Source organism: Trachurus trachurus (genome assembly GCF_905171665.1).
Source record: "Trachurus trachurus genome assembly, chromosome: 9".
In the NCBI taxonomy this organism is placed as follows: Eukaryota; Metazoa; Chordata; class Actinopteri; order Carangiformes; family Carangidae; genus Trachurus; species Trachurus trachurus.
Genome location: NC_139895.1, coordinates 6,430,346 through 6,451,372, shown reverse-complemented (window position 1 = coordinate 6,451,372; position 21,027 = coordinate 6,430,346). Strand labels below are relative to the sequence as shown.

At 45.4% G+C, this 21,027-nt stretch overlaps 1 protein-coding gene across 1 annotated transcript in view; it reads right to left on the bottom strand.

The window, feature by feature from the left end:
- Positions 1-20,548, bottom strand: part of LOC310991909 (NLR family CARD domain-containing protein 3-like) — a gene marked incomplete at both ends in the record, with an annotated part of 36,923 nt that extends 16,375 nt beyond the window's left edge. Inside the window, 4 exon segments of the mRNA XM_083979838.1 lie at positions 16,471-16,928; positions 17,423-17,432; positions 17,434-18,778; positions 20,488-20,548. Of these exon segments, the coding sequence (XP_083835964.1) occupies positions 16,471-16,928; positions 17,423-17,432; positions 17,434-18,778; positions 20,488-20,548 (1,874 nt within the window).
- Between the last annotated feature and the right edge of the window lie 479 nt (positions 20,549-21,027).

Below are 21,027 nucleotides of genomic sequence, written 5' to 3'. Positions count from 1 at the left end.
CCGATAGGCGGCCGTTTTTTATTTATTTATTTAAAGCAGAAGTGAGTGATCCGGTCATTTTCGCTAATGCTGCGTTCCAGGCAGGCTTTTGAAATCGTAAATTACAGTTTAAGATTAGATTAAGATATACTTTATTAGTCCTTGACAGGAAACTTGTCTTGGGCACAAGTGCTGACACAGCTGCATCTAAAACCACACATAGCGAGCACATGGTACACATACACCTGCACATTCACATGTACACATAGTGTACGCACACATCCACATACACACAGAAAACATAATTACACATGGTGTACACATATATGTCCATATACACACAGAGCATAATACACAGAATATATTACACATGGTGTACACATACAACTATGCAACAACCACGGAGCCGCAGAAAGTATGGTGCGCGTGGAGCACATAGACAACCACCATTATTTAGATTAAAATAATAATAAAAAAATAAAAGAAAATAAGATAAAAAATAAAAATAAGACTCAAGCGTCCGTGACACCTGCTTCTACTCTACTATGGAGGAGGCAGGGCCGTTTTTTTGTTAAGAAGTGCTATGGAGGTAGGAATGAACGAAAATCTAAATCTATTACTTTTGTATTTACTGGCCCTGAAACGTCTTCCCGAAGGAAGGAGTTGATATTCTGACAGGAGGATGTTTGTTGGATCATTAAGGATCCTGTGTGCCTGTCTGATCACTGTTGTTTCATATGTAGTCTGAAGGGATGCATAGTCTGTAATTCCAATCACCTTCATGGCTGTTTTAATCATTGTTGTAACCTTGGCTCTCAGCTGGACAGTGGCAGTGCCATACCAAGCAGTCAACCCATAACGAATAATACTGTCAAGCACTGCGTTGTAAAATATAAGCATAGTATTAGGGTGTACTCCATAAAGCCTAAGTTTACGGAGGAAATGTAATCTTTGAGCCAGCTTGGAACATAAGGCTTCAACATGATCATTCCATCTTAGTTTGCTGTCTATCATGACACCCAAGTATCTGTATGAATCCACCTGTTCTATTTCGCAGTCTCCAATGATAACAGGGTCATGGGCTCGCACCTCTCTTGGGTCAAAAATTATTTCTTTTGTTTTAGCCGTATTAAGAATAAGGTGGTTACTGTCAGACCAGGTTTTAAAATTTGTAACCTCATTGTGATACAATGAGGGACAGTCGTCGACCCGCAGCAAACTTAAAATAATTGTGTCATCAGAAAATTTAATTATATGTGTGTTTTGCTGTGTGCTCCTGCACTCATTTGTATAGAGTGTGAACAGGATGGGTGAACTCACACAGCCTTGGGGAACTCCCGTGCTGCAATATTTGATCTCTGAGAGGGTGCCGTTGACCTTTACCTGTTGGGGTCTGTTTGTTAAAAAGGAATAAAACCATCTGATTAAAAAAGGGTTTACATGCATTCCATTCAGCTTCTTAACAAGCAGATGAGGCTGAACTGTATTAAAAGCTGAGCTGAAATCAGCGAATAAGACACGTGCATAGGACTTTGAATCTTCAAGGTGTTTACTAATAAGATGCGTCACACTTATGATTGCATCCTCAGTGCTCCGCCCTTGCCTATATGCGAACTGAAGGGGGTCCATACAGGAAACCAGATCATGTTTAAGCATATTAACAATGATTTTTTCAAAGCATTTCATTACTACCGATGTTAAGGCAATTGGTCGAAAATCATTGTTTGCAGATGGGCATGATGTTTTTGGTAAGGGGATGATAGTGGATTTCTTCCACAGGGCAGGTACGATGTTACTGTCTAGTGACTTTTGAAAAATCGGACACCAGGCAGTGGACAGTTCAGGAGCACATTTCTTCAGAACTGAAGCAGACAAGCTATCTGGCCCTGTGGATTTCCTATTACAAATTTTGCTAAAAATCATCTGTACCTCATGGGGTTTTATTTCTAGCCTATCTGTTACATCTGTAATACTGAGTGCCTCTAGGGCCTCTACCCCTGCCTGAGTAAGGTCATCTGTGTCAAATCTTAAAAAAAAGTCATTCAGTGCATTCGCCTTCCTCTGCTCATCCAGGGTGATGATCTGTGTCTTTTGTGGGTTAGAATTTGTGACGGATTTCATGTGGTCCCAAAGTCGTTTATTGTTCATTGAGCTCACACTTTGTTCAATGGTAGCTCTGTGTTTTTCTCTTGTCCTCTTCAAAAGCTGGTTGAGTTCTTTTTGTGCGTTAGCCACACCCAAACGGTCCTTTCTCTTGAAAGCCAGTTTCTTTTTGTTAATGCAGGCTTTCACTTCCTTTGTGATGAAAGGCTTGTTGTTGGGGAAATGTAGGATGTTCTTTTTGGGGACTACATTATCCACACAAATTAATATAATCAGTTATAGAGTGTGTTGCCTCATCAAGGTCCAAATTGTGGAAGATACTCCAGTCCGTGCTGAGGAAACAGCCTTTAAGTGTTTCCACACTGTCCTCAGACCACTGCAAAACAGTCTTGTGTTGGGGCTTGCTGGCTTTTAATGCTGTTTTGTATGTGGGCATAAGGTGGACAGTAGAGTGGTCTGAGTTGGAGAGAGGGGGGAGTGGCTTGGCTCTATATGCGTTTTTGAGGTTACCAAAACATTTGTCTAAGATTCTATCCTTTCTTGTGCCACATTTCACATACTGGAAAAAACCAGGTAATGCTAACTCCAATTTGCACTGATTGAAATCCCCTAGTATGAAGGCGGGGGCCCCGGGGGTGCGCTGCTGCTGTGAATGAATACATTCTGCCACGCGTTTAGCAGCTAGTGTTGCATTACCACTAGGAGGAATATATGTGGCACATAGGATGATATTGCCAAACTCTCTTGGCAGATAAAAGGGTCTCATTGAAATACAGAGCAGCTCCAGGTCCGGGGTGCATATTGTTTCTCTGATCGTGTATTGTTTACACCAGTTATTACTCACGTAAACACAGATGCCCCCGCCTCTGTCCTTACCGGAGGAGACTGTCCTGTCAGCTCGGATGCAAGAGTAGCCGCCCAAATCCAGCAGTGAGCTCGGTACATCATGACGGAGCCAGGTCTCGGTAAAGACCATGATGGACGAGGTTCTGTATTCATAACAATGCCATCTGTTTGCCCGAAGCTCCTCCAGCTTGTTACGCAGAGACCTCACGTTGCTCAGTATGATAGATGGCAGCGGTGGGCGATCGCCTCTCCGACGGAGACGCTGGCGAACTCCTCCTCGCTTCCCCCTCTTTCGCCGCCGGTGTCTGTGCGGGTGCCCCGCCGGTTCTCTCCTGAGTTCCTCCGGTAGCATTAGATTAGCCGGCAGCGTGTCTCCTGCTACCTGCAGGGCAAGCAGGGCATCTTTGGAGTATGTCCGGTGCACCCCCGTGTGCACTATTGGTGTGTGCCAGCTGTTGCAAAGTAGGACACCAACCACCAGAAATATAGTCAATGTAGCCAGTAGGTTAGCCATGGTTTGGCGTTGGTCCTCCCGCAGGTCGGGAGGTCAGTCCCACGGCGTGGAATTCAGCAAGCCGAGCGTGCTAGCTTGTTGTTAGCTTGCTAGTTGAGTGGCGGTGTGTTGTGTCCCGTATCTGCTCAACAGCTATACCGACTTTCTTTGGCTCCTGCGTAGCTTTAAACTCCGGTGCATGGAGCTCCGAACTCTCAAAGTGATAAATAAAAGAACATAAAGGCACAACAAACATGCTAACGCAGCGTAGCACTCGAGCCCGGGTCGCCAGCTGAGCAGCGCCACCGGAAGTGTTTGCTTCAAGTCACAACTTACGACTTTGTAGCGTTCCAGGCAACCCACTCATGTTTTTCCGACCTGTTTTACCGGTGAAAGTCACTATAACGGCCACTCGTAACTTCCGACCGGTGAACTCGTACCAGATCGAACTGGTACCACTTCACGGTCGGAAAAATACGAGTTTCCTTGAACGCACCATAACAGTCCTCGTCGCTACGTCACCACATTCACGGCGTTCCTTGGCTGCACACACAGCCCTGCATGCCGTTCTCTCTCCTCATTGGATAAAAACTGTAGGATACGATAAATGTTTTCTCTTCGGCTCAGAGCAGAGCAGAGGGACCCGTGTTTCAGTCCAAACACTCTATGTAAGTGATTGCTGTCGGAAGATATAACTATTTAAGACTTATATTAACACAAATATATCACTCACTTCTGCTTTAACTTTTTTTTCGCCATGCCTCGCCTCGCCTATTGTAGCCTAACTCTCCCGGCCCAGGGAGAGAGACATGCATCGGCTCGGCCCACAGTGCTCAGCTGCAGACACAGCAGAGAGGTGACGATTGGCCTAGTGGCTTGTCTACCTGGCCCAATGGCCCTATGAGAGGCTACAGAGGCCCAGGAGTCCCACCCACGCATGTTCTAGACCCCCCCTCGTCCAATCACGGAGTCATGATGAGAGAGAGAGCGAGAGAGAGAGAGAGAGAGAGAGAGAAAACAACAACACACCAGCACACGAAAACGGAAAAGAAAAGTAAACTAACGCAAAGGCGACGCGGGAAAATGGAGGAAAGTAACAGCAGCACAGACTGCTAAAAGTACAACAATCACGCAGATCAGGGGCCGCCTGGCCTGGCCAGGGCTAGAAGCACCGATGCTGCAGCTTCAGCAGCAGGTCCTTCACGTGAGTCTGACAGTGAGTCTGGAGAAGGCTCCAGCCTCCACCACTGCCCTTATGGTGCAGGAGGAGGCTGAAAAAATAAGTGTTGAGGAAGACTCTCCACCATGTGAAGGAGGTAGTGATACCGTGTTAAGCAGGTATGTGCTTTCCAGAATGGTGTGGATAAACATTCATTAAAATACTGTAAATGGTCCAGAACGGTTGCTATGAACTTTACTTGACACAATAAATAGCTATAGCTAATAACTCTGATGGTGTGGTGTGTTACAGCTAAATCTAGTTATCTAAAGTTGGAAAACAATAAATTCATATACTATCCTGATTAATTGATTAGTTGCTTTTAAGTGCCCTCACTCAAATTTGGTCATGAAGGACATTGAGCTATAAACTTAACAAATGCTTTCCATATTTTTTTCAGTCAGTGTTTATGGTTTATTGTCCTTTCAACAGTTTAACATTATACAGTTAAAATTAATAAAACACTGATTATACTGTTACAGTAAAACATCATTCTGCATACAGCATTTCTTGTCGTGCTTCATTGTCTATACATTATGTTGAGCTGTACTGTCTTTCTAAGATAAAATTAGTGTTTGTCCATTTTTCAGATCATTATACTATTGTTTTCCATACTTTAGCCAACTAGCCAAAGTTCTGATTGCATGCAGACTCATTATGTGCATGTAATATTGTCCAAACTTAACCTATTCCACACTATTCCTCTACTTTGTTGTATATTGTATATCGTTTAGTATAGTGGTGTTATTAAGAGCTTGTGTGTTTGTACATCAACGGTGCTAGTTGGCAAAATATCCGCGCAGATAGTGGGCCGGTCTGGACCAAAAAGTCCAGGGCCAAATTTTTGTCCCAGTCCACCCCTGAGGCAAACTGGAGTTACACCATGGCTACCCGGCGCTCGGGATAGCAACAATGCTAACCCATGGGGGCAATTCTTTCAACCACAACAAACACTCAGAAAAACAATAAAATATCTACAGTATGGTACTGATTGCAGAGCCCCTGCTCTCCCCGCCACAGAAACAAACACCTTTTCCTTGTTGTGATGATTTCTTTACAAAAATAAACGGTCAGAGATATTATGGACATTACCACTGCACTGCTTGACCGTTTATTTTTGTAAAGAATTCATCACAACAAGGAAAAAGTGTTTGTTTCTGTGGCGGGGAGAGCAGGCGCTCTTTCCAGGATGTTTCAATTTCAGAATATATATATTATTTGTTCCATATTCAAAGGATCACTCAATATATTCAGAGTTTCATTCAATATATTCAAGGTTCATTTATTCAAATATTAATTTCCTGAGTGTGTGTGTACACTGTATATATACAGTATATAGCAATATATACAATATATGTACATGTATATACAGCTTTGGAATGTTTAAGAAACAGACAATAATCAGAATGGTGAAATGACAGATCTGAAAAACAGATATCTTTAACTGGTTCAAATACATTAGAAGAGGAAGTGAATTCACTAATCCGCAAAAACCCATAGAAGGCTAATAGAAAAACACTGATAAGAAGAGAATCAATATACGGAGAAAAGAAAAAGAAAAACACTGATAAGAAGAGAATCAATAAACGGAGAAAACAATCCTTTACGGAGAACCGACACCATGTGCAGTATGGAGAGAGTGATTGGGCCTCTGTTATCATGTCGCTGAGGGAAACATTTAGAGATTCCCTTCAACAAAACCGGCGCGGAGTCCTCGACAGAGACCGGAGAGGCGGCGGGGGAATCGCTAACCTCGATCAGGCTTACCAGCTCTTGAAGCTGGGACAGGCTGGAGAAACTCCTTGGGCCCTCAGCTGAGATACCAGGGTCAGATACTCAGATTGAGAGGATGCGATCCAGACGCTCCTGCGCTGCACAGAGGGGTATTGCGCTGCCTCCATCAAGAGCTCTCCACTCGGGTAAAAATCCTCAAGAGGATCAGATTCGTTATCCGACATACTCAGGCGGGCAACAAAGAGGCAGCAAAGAAACAATAGAACAAAAGCCAGGTATGAGCAAATCAAGAATTTTTGCGGGCTGGTTGACAGCTACACAAAACACAAAGGCAAACTTGGGAGGGTGGTGGGGGGCAGGAGGAGGAAAACCAGGACTAGACATGAATATAAGAAACAAGAAAAGGACAGTGATGAGTCTCTGTGAGAACATTGGGCCGAGGGGAACGGGACTCTGGAGGGCGGCGCAGGGGCCGAGCTGAGGGGCATGGGGAGTCTGGGGGTTGGCCAGGAGACCGGGCAGAAGGGCAAGGGGAGTCTGGGGATCAGCTGGAAGGCTGGGCTGGGGGGCCACGGCGCTGGCGAGCCCCTTCTGGAGGATGGGCTGGAGGGCGAGGGCATTGGCGAGCCCTCCCCACAGGGAATGGGCTGGAGGGCGATGCCACTTGCGGGACTGGCGACCAGGAGGGAGGCGGACCGCCCACCAATGACCCAGGGAGAGGCAGACCGCCAACTGCAGTCCCAGGGCAGAGGTGGGCTGTGCTGCCAGCTGGACACTGGTGATAGGAGCCAGGCGGACCACCGGCTGGACGCTGGAGACAGGAGCCGAGCTCTCCAACTGCTTGACACTGGAGATAGAAGCCGGACAGGCCTTAGGCCGGACACCGGAGACAGGAGCCGGGCTCATGACCAGCTGGACACTGGAAACAGCGACTGGACGGACCTCCGGCAGGACATTGGAGACAGGGGACGGAGAGGTCTCAGACTAGACACTGGAGACAGGGACCAGACAGGCCTCCAGCTGGACACAGGAAACAGAAAGTGGGCACTTGGCCGGCTGGACACAGGAATCGGTTGGACACTGGAAACAGGAGCCAGGCAGGCCTTCGGCTGGACACTGGTGACAGGAGCTAAAAAACATTAGTGTCAGATACAAAATCCCTGACACACTGTTTTTAGCTCAGGTTGAGGTGTGTTGACAGATAGAGATCCACCTCACAGAGACCTCTGATTAGTTTTGCACAAGCTGTTTCTCCTTTTTTTCGCACAGTGTCGATCACCTCTCGAGCTTTCTCTGCCCTGATTTTTTTCGCAGCAAAATAATCAATTTCAGCATCTGTTACCACCCCACAGTCCAGGAGTTTGTCTAGCAGCTGATGAAGATCCGCTTCAGAGACGCTCTCGATGAACTGAACCCGAGCAGACCTCAGCCTCTCTACTGCTGAGACACTTGGAGTCGGTGCTGAGACACTTGGACTTGCAGCTGAAACACTTGGAGTCAGTGCTGAGACGCTTGGAGTCGGTGTCGAGACATTTGGAGTCGGTGCTGAGACCCTTGGACTTGAAGCTGAGACACTTGGAGTCAGTGCTGAGACGCTTGGAGTCAGTGTGGAGACACTTGGAGTCAGTGCTGAGACGCTTGGAGTCGCTGCTGAGACACTTTGACTTGAAGCTGGGACACTTGGAGTTGGACCTGGACCTGGACCAAGACTGCGAAGATGAACTAGAGACATAATTGAGTTCAAAAAACATCATCTGTGCTGTATAAGCAGATTCAATAACAAGTGATCAATGTTGCTGATCGGAGAAATTAGACTCATATACACATTAGGGATGGAATGGTCCGTGGAAAAAAAAAAGTCAGGTTTGCTTATCCGGTTCAGGGCTACGTTAAAACTCCTAAGACTAGTAATCCAGTCACAGGAGATCAAACCAGATTGAACACCACTGTAAAATTCATCCAACACCACTTCTGAAGATTATCAGCTTTATTGTGAGTTTAACATGACCAGCTCTGACAATGGGACAAAAAACAGGAACATGAAAAGGATGCAGAGAAAGTGAGGCATCTGAGTCACAAGCGATCACACCTGGTTGAACATGTGAGTTTAACATGACCAGCTCGGACACTGGGACAACAACATGTGACAGACTCACAAGTAATACACATGGGACAACAGAAAGTCAAGAAAGTAAAGTGTCTGAGAAACACCTGAAGGAGTAGGGACAGTCACAGGAGGGACGACTGATTAAGGACCTGATAGAGGAGTGAGGACAAAAGATTTATAGTCCCCATATTTCATTGAAGGTCCTTTTAGCTCCTCCATGAAGCTCCTAGGTCCTACTCTTTACTGTTTTCCACTAGTTCACTGGTTAGGATGGACCACAGAGGACAGAAGATGATCAGAAGCTAGATAACAACAGAGACACCACTCATCAGATGAAGTGTTTACCTGGCAGGGGAACTTCACATTCCCACACAGCTGTCTTCGTTTCATCTCGGACCTCTGCACTGGCACATTCTATGCTTGAGAACAGGATGATCTGAAACGTCGGGGGGTAATTTGGTCCATAGTCCATCTTAAATGTATGTCCCTGAAAACCAGCAGCACTTGTGTCAGTGTCTCCAAGTGACAGCTGTTTGAAGAATCATGTCAGCTTCAGTCTGAAACACTCACCCTAGGCTGGACTGTTTTGGCCTCCGGACAGTGAGCTGTGTAAGTTATATTTGTGACGAGTGTGCAAATGGAAGGCGCCCGGATGAACACACAGTCGTCGAGCATCCGCTTCACCTAGAGATCAATCAGAACGTTTCATTACAGTCAGACCTGAGCCGGAACAAATTGGTTCTAGCTGTATTTTACAGTGTTTTGGGGATTTTTTGCCTTTAATTGACAGGACCATAGAGATAAACAAGAAATAGGGAGGCAGAGAGAGAGGGAATGACAGGCAGCAAAGGGCACACTGGGAGATTCGAACCCGGGCACTATGATCATTGACCTTTGACCATCAAAATATAATGAATTACTCCTTAAGTTTGTGTGAAATTTGCAGATGTTCTGTCAAGGCAACACTGAGATAAGGTGTCAATGATACAGGGTGTATGGAGCCCACATCATCAGGTGAGTAACTTCATTACATTATATGACATCCTGAGTGTTGAGGACTTCCCTCCACCTCAGTCTGCTCCTGATTGTCCCGTGCCTGATCCGCCACTGGCAGTCGTCAGGTCTGCTCCGAGACCCCCGTCTACCCACACATTCAAAAGGTCACACTCTGGATTTAATATGCTGCTCTGGTCTCTCCCCTGTCAACTGTCACGCAACTTCCCTCCCCTTTTCTGATCCATAACCTCCTGGAGAATTTCGCCCCGCTTAAAACCAGATCTGTCAATTTTACACGCTCCGCCCCATGGTTCACCCCAGACCTCAGACAACTCAAATCCAAAGGACGCCAACTGGAACGCCTCTACAATAAGACTGGTCTCACTGTTCACAAGGATATCTTCCACAACCATATTCTCCACTATAAGAACTGTATCTCACAAGCCAAATCCACCTACTACTCCAGTTTAATCGATGCAAACGAAGGAAACTCTAAGACTCTGTTCTCACTTCTCAGCAAGATTACTCATCGCCCCGACTGTCTCCCCCCACAGATGTATTCCACCGCCTTCTGTAACTCCCTTCTATCCTTTTTCACAACCAAAATCCATGATATCCATCAACAACTTGTTCCCAGCTTCTCTCAAAATCCACCTTCCATACTCCCCTCCCTGTCCCTCCCTCCTCCTCAGTCACTCTCAGCATTTGTTCTGCCATCAGTCTCTGACATTACTCATTTGATTAAAAAATCCAAACCATCTTCCTGCCAGTTAGACCCCCTCCCAACTTCTCTTGTCAAAGCCACCGCTCCCTCCCTTGCCCCTCACATCACGCACATAATCCTCTCTTATCCAACTAAGCTCTTTCACATCACAACCACTCCCACTAACCTCAGGCGTACCCCAGGGCTCAGTCCTGGGGCCCCTACTCTTCATCATCTACCTACTCCCCCTTGGTCACATCTTTCGGAAACATCACATTATCTTCCACTGCTACGCAGATGACACCCAGCTCCATATCTCCACCAAACGGGACTCCACCCTCCCACCTCCCTCGCTCACCGACTGCCTCCTTGAAATAAAATCCTGGTTTTCATCCAACTTTCTCAAACTAAATAGTAACAAGACAGAAATTTTACTCGTTGGCACCAAACTCACCTTATCCAAATCTCCCAGTTTCACGCTATCCATCGACAACTGTCCCATTTCTCCTTCCCCCCAGGTCAAGAGCCTTGGTGTCATCTTCGATAGCACTCTGTCCTATTCATCCCACATCAGCAACATAACCCGGTCTGCTTACTTCCATCTACGCAACATCAACCGCCTCCGCCCCTCTCTCACAGCTGCCATCCTGGTCCACAGTCTTGTCACCTCCCGGCTCGACTACTGCAACTCACTTATGTTTGGACTGCCCCAAAAATCCATCCACAAACTACAACTTGTACAGAACTCCGCAGCCCGCGTCATCACAAGGACCCCATCCACCCATCACATCACACCCACCTTGCAGCAGCTCCATTGGCTCCCCATCACCTACCGTATCCAGTATAAGATTCTACTCCTCACTTTCAAGGCCATCCACAACCTTGCCCCTCCTTACCTTTCTGACCTCCTCCACATCCCCACACCTGCTCGCACAGTTAGATCCTCTTCCTCCATTCACCTCTCTGTTCCCCCCGCTCGCCTGGCCACCATGGGGAGCAGAGCATTCAGCCGCTCTGCTCCCCAGCTCTGGAACTCACTCCCTCCTGACCTCCGTAATATCACATCTATTAATCTGTTTAAATCCCAACTCAAAACTCACCTGTTCTGACTTGCTCATCACATCTAAGTCACTGCACTTGTTTTATTTCATTTCATTGTTTTTTTCCTTGGTGCTTTATGCTGTGTTTTTAATATTTCATATGTGCTGTTTTTTTTATGCTGTGTTTTTTGCACTATTATTATGAGATGTTCTGATGTTCTGTATGTAATTATTTTCTGTGAGGCGACCTTGAGTGTCATGAAAGGCGCCATACAAATAAAATCTATTATTATTATTATTATTACAGTGTCTGAATTTGGACTGAAAGTGAAGCAAAGTGAAGCTCTAACCCTTCAGTCTGCAGTCTTACCTCATTCAAGTGGACATTTTTTGGCAGTAGAAGCACATTGAGGCTTTGCATCCGTGGCGTGAGGTTTGGTTGTCCAAACAGCAGAACTTGGCCACAAACTGGTTTCTTGTTGTTCCAAAACCTCCGTATAACCTCCTGAAACCAGACCAGGCCAAAGAGAGAGAGATGAGGGACTGAGATGATCACATGAGTGTCTGTGATCTCCAGTGGTTCAATGAAGTTCATTCCATCGTCAGTGATGTGGGCGACAGACAGCAGGCCGTCACAGAGCAGAGCTGTGAAAACATAGAGACAACGACCTTGTTACAACAGTGGTGATCATTTCACTCTGAAATTTGGTCAGGCAATTCATCACAGGAAGCTGGAGAGAGATTTCAAAAACCCTGTAACCTGACTTCAGTTCTATCATTAGTTCCCCATCCTTGTCCTAACAAACAAAATCACTTGCTCACCTTCCTTTGTTTCACAATGTGGGAGGTGGAGCTGACGGACGGCATCCTCAGGACACTGGATACTGAACAGCGGTCCTGCAGCCATCTTGCCAACTGATTGGAGGAGGCTCTCATCCCATTGGACAGTCTTGTAGAGCAGCTCCGCCTCCTCGGCCATAACAAACACCAGTCCAGTTGAGTTACACTGGAACTGGCCTGGACCAGGAGACCTGAACCTGTGAGACACAGAAGACTGAGTAAACACATAGTGCTACTCCTGACTCAGCTGACTGACAGCTGATCCAGCTGTGATCCAACTAATGTCCCTTCAAACAGTTGATAATGTGACCAACATGCAGAGACTCATCTGCTATGGCTCAAGAGGGATGTGGAGGAAGAGGAAGATGCTTTGCTTAAAACTGTGTTGAGTGAGTTTATCACACATTTACCTGTATGAGAGTTCTGTAGATTCAGTTTCCAGTTCAGGTGTGAAACTTGACAGCTGCAGAGAGAAACATCAGCTGGTTTACTACTTTAAAATATGTTGTTTTGAGTGAAGCCAACAGGCTTATATACAGTAACACCACCTCATATCAAGGGAGGAGTGTAACAATGTTCATGCTGGTCATCACAAATAGAATGTTGAACAGCAAATCAACCTCAGAAAGGCAAGGCGATGTGTTGTTTACATTTCAATCTCACTTTATACATGGCTGTTACCACGTTAGCTGGTAGCGCTCTGGGCTCCAGAGATGAAGTGCTGACGCAACAGTAGAGTGTTTGATCTGTCAGTCAGAGCCAAACCGCAATGGAGGCGGCACAGTGTGGAAACAGAATAGAATAGAATAGAAAATACTTCATTAAACGCTAGGAGGGAAATTCAGATGGTCCAACAGCTTACATAACAATATGATATAAATTATATAAAATGATATAAAAAGTAAACATGTATAACCTAACAAAAAGGTATTGTGCATTTTGTACTACTTTCATTGAGTACTGGTGGTCTGGAAGTAATTTGGCACAAAAATGTGCCTGTATCCATGGGAAAGAAGACAATGCTGTTATGTTGATTGTGATTGGCCTGATGACATGTGATGCATTCAACCAAAGATGTTTTATTGTGAAGAAGTTAGCCATGCGTTGTTTCAGAAAGTCCAGTCATTGGGAAATTGTGCCAATGCTTAGCCTGCAGACACTACTGAATGATGCGCATCAGAGGGGATGTAGAAGGGGGTATACTGTCTAACACACAGTTTTTTCTCTCACCATTATCTTTGAGTCATCCTCAGAAACGTTCAGCTTTGAGTCATCCTCAGAGACATTCAGCTTTGTCTTTGCTCTGTTTGGGTCCAGTTTGACATCAGAGACACCTGTGCGAAGAAGGAGAAACGGTGTAGATGTCAGAAGTCACCATTTGCTGTTCCTCTCTTCATCATAGTCAGAGATCTCCACTTGACCATGTGGTTAATATTGTTGTAATGGGATACATTATATACACATAAACTCTCTCTGTCCAGTCAGTCCAGGACTTGTTCCAGTTTGAAGGATCCAGATTCCCTCCAAAAAACCATTCCAATGCCAATATGTAATTTAAGCCCTGATTTCAAAGTCTGACTGATGAAGAGGAGAGTGTTTCAGCCTACTCACAGGTTTTGACTCTGGAAGCTTTAATCACCCTGTCTTCACCGATCCTTTGAGTCAGATGAAAATAAAATTGTGTTTGAGTTAGTTTTACCGAACCAAACGGATCAGACTCACCAAGTTTGTTCTGATACTGAGTGTGTTTCATACAACACTGATGAAAAAAACATTTACTGATCATTTCCATACTGACCTCAGAGTCTGCAGTCTATAGTCTGGACTCTCGAGAAAACCACTCAGATCCTCCACTGCTGAATCCTGCAAGTGGTTGGAGGTAAGGTCCAGTTCTCTCAGATGGAAGGGGTTGGACTTCAGAGCTGAGACCAGAAGGGCACAGCTGATCTCTGACAAACTGCAGCAACTCAGTCTGAAATAAAAAATGTAACATGTAGACACAATTGGTTGTGATCAAGACACATATGATCGGTGTCTAAAATGAGTAGAGGCATCATCATAACGTGGCCTTCAACACACATCATCCATGTCAGCACAGATTCCTCAGCTGCTGCTGACCTCTGTTAATATACAATTGATATCTGATCAGATGTGTTGGACTAAGCACTGACTACAACACTGGATCAAAGTTTAAAGGTCCACCCCTGATCCAGGACTAAGGTCTTTCACGGTCCTGGTCTCAGGAAACTAAAACTACACACATTCAACTACACACTGAGAACAGATGATAACAAGATTATCTCTTTTCTTAGCCACTGAGCGAATGGACCGAAATATGGAAAGCAAGAAAACCCACAGCGAAAGAGAGAAATGAAATGAATTAACTACTGTTAAAGATAAAATTAAGTTAGATTTCTATCTCACTATGCCCCCCACCCCCTTTATACTGGCCTCTCACTCAGCTACAGTCTGTGATACTTTAAGGGCCATGGTATAGATTTTGTGTTGTGTTTGTGTTGGTTTGGTGTATTTATTTGCTTACTTAGTCGCATCACCTCTCCGGGGGTCAAGTGACCAGGTCAGACATTTTCAAAGTTGTGTGAACACTCAAATCTGTCCCAGATCCGATTTTTTCAAATCAGATTTAGACCACTTCCATATGTGGTCCTGAATCAGATTCCGATCAGATTTTTCTCAATCTGACTGCAGTGTGAACAACCAAGGCGGATTTGATGCAACGTTTACGTCACTTTTCCTCAAGGATTTTTTTAAGGAGGCAGCAGGACCACATACACACATATACATGCATACAGGCACAGGCACGATAAAAGGGATAACAATACGGCTTGGTAAAATGTTGGATAATTTGACGTGCAGTCTAGGTTGTAGCATCATCGCGTGTGTTTACCGAGAACAGAACAGCTGTAGCCATTGGTGTCGGAAGCAAAAAAAAAGTGGATGGGTCCTCCTCTAGAAAGCACTCTTACCACTTTTAGATGCCATTTCTGCCTTTCAATTAAGCTCAATGCTCCAGAAAAACTCAATAATGCCTTTAAAAAGCCAGGTGGACACATTTTGAAAAAATACATTTAGGGATGCACATTTGTTTTGTTTTGTTTTTTGTTTTTTTTGGGGGGGGGGGGGTTGTTTTTTTTCCTGACCGATAACCGATGCTGGTTAACCGATAATTAACCTGATAAGATTAAGATGCTCTATTAAACGTATGTGACTCGGCTTGTGCCGATCAGCGAATATGTTTTTTCTTTTCTTTTCTCCACAAAACACACAGCTTCCACACAGCTGCTTCCATTGTGCAGCCACATCCATTGAGCTCTGGCTTAGCTGGTTGTGGCTCAGATGGAGGTTAGGTCTTCACATCTTCAACTCTTTTATACACACAAAGTGCAGCCAAACAACACAGCGCTCCTTACCATGTCCTTACCATTCAAGATCTGAGTGAAGATCAGTCAAGTTCAGTTGTGTATCAATGATCTAAGATCTACAGTACACCAGTAACAGTCAGTGAACTTACCCCAGAGTCTCCAGTCTACAGGCTGGATTCTTCAGAAAATCACACAGATCCTTCACTCCTGAATCTTGCAGGTTGTTCTGACCCAGGTGCAGCTCTCTCAGGTGGGAGGGGTTGGACTTCAGAGCTAAGCCCAGACATCTGATCTCTGACAGACTGCAACTCTCCAATCTGAAAAAAGACAAAAACTGCTTACTCCTTATATAAGGAGGCCTCCTGCGCACCTTTCTATGAGTTTTTTTGGGCATGTCCAACTGGGAAGACGCTGGGAGGTCGTTGGAGTGATTACATAACTTGCCTAGGAACAATTTGGGATCCCAAAGAGGAAGATGCAAAATATTGCTTGGAAAGAGAGGTATCTGCAACTTCCTACTTAGTGTGTTGCCAAGGATAAACTAAAACTTTTGACTTGAACAGAGCACATGAAGAGACAGCTCCAGTCAGTGAACTTACACCAGAGTCTCCAGTCTACAGTTTGGACTTTCCAGCCCACCAGCAAGCAGCTTCAGTCCTGAATCTTGCACCTTCCGGTTGTCACTCAGGTCCAGTAATCTCAGGTGGGAGGGGTTGGACTTCAGAGCTGAGGCCACAATCTCACAATGAATTTCTGAGAGTTGACAATCAGTAAGTCTGTGGTAAAATATAATATAAAATCTGTTACAATAAATTCAAACAGTGTGTAATTTTAAGTGTTCTTTGCTCCTATCCATATTTGTTAGCATGTAGTAGTAGCATGCTTCTGGATTCCGTGAAACCAAAAAGATTCAAAACAACAGAGAGGGCCAATGATTAATGTAGAATCTGCCAATTGATCAAATATTATTTTCAATAAGTTAAAATAAATAATCACAACCAAGTGAATGAATATCATGTAAACTCACAGAGCCTTCCTGCAGTTCCTCACAGCTGGGATCAGTCTCAGTCGTCCCTCTTCTGATGTGTTGTAATTATACGGATTCAACTCGTCCAGAACCTGCTCCGACATCTGCAGCATGTAGGCCAGAGCTGAGCAGTGGATGTCAGAGAGGTAGCGTGATCTGTGTGATCTTTTCCCTGACTTCAGGAACCGTTGGATCTCCTGATGAACTGACTGGTCATTCATCTCCGTCAGACAGTGGAAGATGTTGATGCTTCTGTCAGGAGAAATGTCATCACTGTTCATCTTCTTCAGGTTGTTAATGGCTCTCTGGATGGTTTCTGGACTGTTGTCTGTTTGACCCAGCAGACCTCCTAACAGCCTCTGGTTGGACTCCAGAGAGAGGCCATGAAGGAAGCGAACAAACAGGTCCAGGTGACCGTTTTTACTTCTGAGGGATTTCATCATGGCTCTCTTCAGGAACTTATCGAGGGTTAAATCATTGTCATCATCAGAAAACTGAGCATCATCATCCTCATCATCATCTTTATCACCATCATCATGACCATGACCATGATCATCATGGCCCCTATAACCATCATCATCATCATCATCGCCACCACCACCTCCATCACCTCCACCACCTCCATCACCTCCATCACCTCCACCACCTTTATCATCACCATGACCATCATCATCATCATCATCACTACCATCATCATCATCACCATTATCATCACTACCATCATCATCATCACCATGACCATCATCATCATCACCACCTTCATCACCTTCATCATCTTCATCGTCATCATCATCATCATCATCATCTTCAGGTTGATAATCATCATCACCATTATTATCATCATTGTCATCATCATCATCATCATCATCATCATCGTCATCATCATCGTCATCATCAGATGAAATGCTTTCATGATTTTCTTCATCTTGTTTCCTCATTATGTTGGTGATACTGTTGTCATGACTCCAGTGTTCTCCCAGGAAGTTCTCCAGGACATTTTTGTTCTTGTTGGTGAAACAGTGGAACATGTAGACTGCAGCCAGAAACTCCTGAACACTCAGATGAACAAAGCAGTAGACTGTTTTCTGGAAGATCACACTCTCTCTTTTGAAGATCTCAGTACAGAGTCCTGAGTTCACCAAGGCCTCTGTGACATCCAGACCACACTGCTCCAGGTCTTCTTGGTAGAACATGATGTTTCCTTCCTCCAGCTGTTCAAACGCCAGCCTCCCCAGCTTCAGAAGAACTTCCCTGTCGGCCTCCATCAGCTCCTGTGGACTCATCTCATGTCCTTCACCATACTTGTTATTCTTCCTCTTTGACTGGACCAGCAGGAAGTGTGAGAACAGGTCAGTCATGGTCTTGGGCAGCTCTCCTCTCTGGTCTGTGGTCAACATGTGCTCCAGAACTGTAGCACTGATCCAGCAGAAGACTGGGACTTGACACATGATGTGGAGGGTCCTGGACATCTGGATGTGTGAGATGATTCTACTGGACAGATCTTCATCACTGGACCTCCTCCTGAAGTACATCTCCATCTGGGCGTCAGTGAAGCCTCGGACCTCTGTTACCCTGTCAACACATTCATCAGGGATCTGATTGGCTGCTGCAGGTCTGGAGGTGATCCAGACCAGAGCCGAGGGAAGCAGATTCCCCTGGATGAGGTTTGTCAGCAGCACGTTGACTGATGACGTCTGTGTGACATCAGACACAACCTCCCTGTTGTTGAAGTCCAGTGACAGTCGGCTTTCATCCAGGCCGTCAAAGATGAAGAGAAGTTTACAGACAGCCAGCTGCTCTGCTGTGACCTTCTGTAATGTTGGATGGAAAACATGGAGCAGCCCGAGAAGACTCAACCGCTTATCTCTGATCAGGTTCAGCTCCCTGAACGAAAGCAGAACCAGCAGACTGATATCTTGGTTCTCCAAGCCCTCGGCCCAGTCCAGAGTGAACTTCTGCACCGAGAAGGTTTTTCCAATACCGGCGACACCATTGGTCAGAACCACTCTGATGGGTCTCTGTTGAACAGGTAAGACTGTTGAGACGTCCTCAGGTAAGTCCTTAAAGATGTCTTGGCACTTGATTGTAGTGTCCTGAAGGGTCTTCTTCTTGGACGTTGTCTCCAGCTGTCTCACCTCATGTTGGGTATTAACCTCTTCACTCTGTCCCTCTGTGATGTAGAGCTCAGTGTAGATCCTGTTGAGGAGGGTTCTACTTCCTGTTCCACTTCCTGTTCCCTCAGTCACTTGTTCACATCTGCTCCTCAGGCTGATCTTATGTTGATCTAAAATCTCCTGTAAACCGAGATCTGTTGAGAGAGAAGAGACAAAGAGTTTTAGTGTTTGTGGTGTCAATAATTATGTCGTTTTTTTTTAACAATGACATTTTTTTTTTTACTGATACCTCTTATCAATCTGCTCCCACAACATTTCTGTTATTAGGGTCCGGGCAGCTAAGCTGCCAGGACTATTGTATTCCTAGGAATTCTTTCTTCTTCTTCTTCTTTCGAGGAAATCATACTTCCCATGGGCGAAAACTCACCAAACTTCACAGAAATGTCCGACCCCATGCCAGATTTACTCAACTCCAAGGACATAATAACAACAATAATTAGAGTTTAAATTTCAAAACTTTAAAGGTGTACAGAAAGGGCCGTTTGTCCTGTTTGCCGCGCCAAGTTGTCACGAGCTGCAACACGAGTTTACCCGAGTAAGGAAAACAAATTTGATTGGTTGTTATCAAGCGGACGGGATATTCAAAGCTTGGGGCGAGCCCGAGCTCGGTGTGTGTGTGTGTGTGTCTCAGACGTTTGAATGACGGATGACGGATCCAATTAGCCTAGAAATCTAAACGCACCCTAGCGTCTAGATGGGCGGGCGGACGTATAATCCGTGCGCCTGCATTATCCAATGCGAAAAAAAAATACCACACATTCATCCCGGATTTACTCAAAAATTGAATTTTGCACAAAGTTTGGCCTACATCGTCTGAAAGATGAGTTATTACACTAATTTTATGACCCAGAGTGGGCTCAAATTCAATTTTCTTTTCTGTCCACCTTTAAAAATTCCTACTGTCCTGTCTCAGGCTTTAAGTTGATTTCTAGTAGTGTTTGGCGCCCTCTAGCAGTGATTTTGTTTTAAGCAGTCTGTCCTTTTAGTTGGTTATTGAGAGCAGCCATTTTCCTCCTCAGGCAGGCTAAGGATCGGGCGCGCTTCATCTGCTGCCATCTTCTACTTTGTGCTTGTGAAAGAATCGTCTGTGAGTTGACTATTTGTTGTGTATATTAAGTGCAAGTGCATCGTTATAATTTAATATATTTACTTTGGAAATTCATGTAACTTGGAGTATTTAAAATCATAATTTAATTTAATTCATATAGCAGTTAGCTACACTGTTGGTTGAACAGCTTGAACAGTTGTTGATGTACTGTATTTTGGTGTTTTTCTACAGTTTCACTCTGTGTGAGTGCAGCTAAGGCATCTTATTAAAGTAACATTGCGGAGTTTTTCGGCCTTAAAATAATGTCCTCCCTCCCCGCTGCATGTGTTGGCATGGCAACGCTAAACAGAACAGGAACACGAGTGAAGCGGGAACAACAGTTACCACGTTTACATGATGTTTTTAAAGCGGAATTAATTATTCTGAATTAAACAGTTCGGAATTAAAATATTTTCCTTCAAGTTTACATGGACATAATAATTCCGAATTAGGGTTTACATGGAAAACACGTTAAATCGCCTTTATTTAATTCCGCTCAACGTCTGGAGGTCGGGAAGCGTTCTGATTGGACAGAGGGTACACGTGTTTACGTATTTACGTCTACCGGAAGAAAACAAACTCCATTCTCATTGTGTGAAGTGAACAGAGCTGCAGCCGCGAGCCGCTCCGCTGCTCCTAAACTTAACAACAACTTAGAAGCAGAAAGTTTCTCCTCTTAACTGCCAGGATCGCCTTCCCCGGGTGTGTGAGCCTGGCCGCTGCCGCTACTGCTACGGCGGGGAAGGCGAAGCTCACTGATAGCCTTCCCCGCCTGGCCGCCCCCAGCGGCGGCGGCGGCCGGGCTCCCAACCCTCATTGCCAGGATCGCCTTCCCCGGGTGTGAGCCACCGGCGGCCGGGCACCGGGGTCTGTGGTGCGGGTTCATGAAGCCTGGTTGTCCAGACCAGCAATCGCTCTGGTCCCGACATGATTCACTCACAACACTGCGGCTGTAACGTTATGTTGTGTGTGTTGTAGCCGAAAAGTAGGCTACAACACACACAACATAACGTTACAGCCGCAGTGTTGTGAGTGAATCATGTCGGGACAACCAGGCTTCATGAACCCGCTTCACAGACCCCGGTGCTTGGCCGCCACTAGAGCAGCAGCGGCGGCGGCGGCCGCGGCGGCCAAGCACGGGGTCTGTGAAGCGGGTTCATGAAGCCTGGTTGTCCCGACATGATTCACTCACAACACTGCGGCTGTAACGTTATGTTGTGTGTGTTGTAGCCTACTTTTCACGGTTAAATTATCACCGCGACACACACACAGAGCGGCGAGTCAGTTAATACGCAT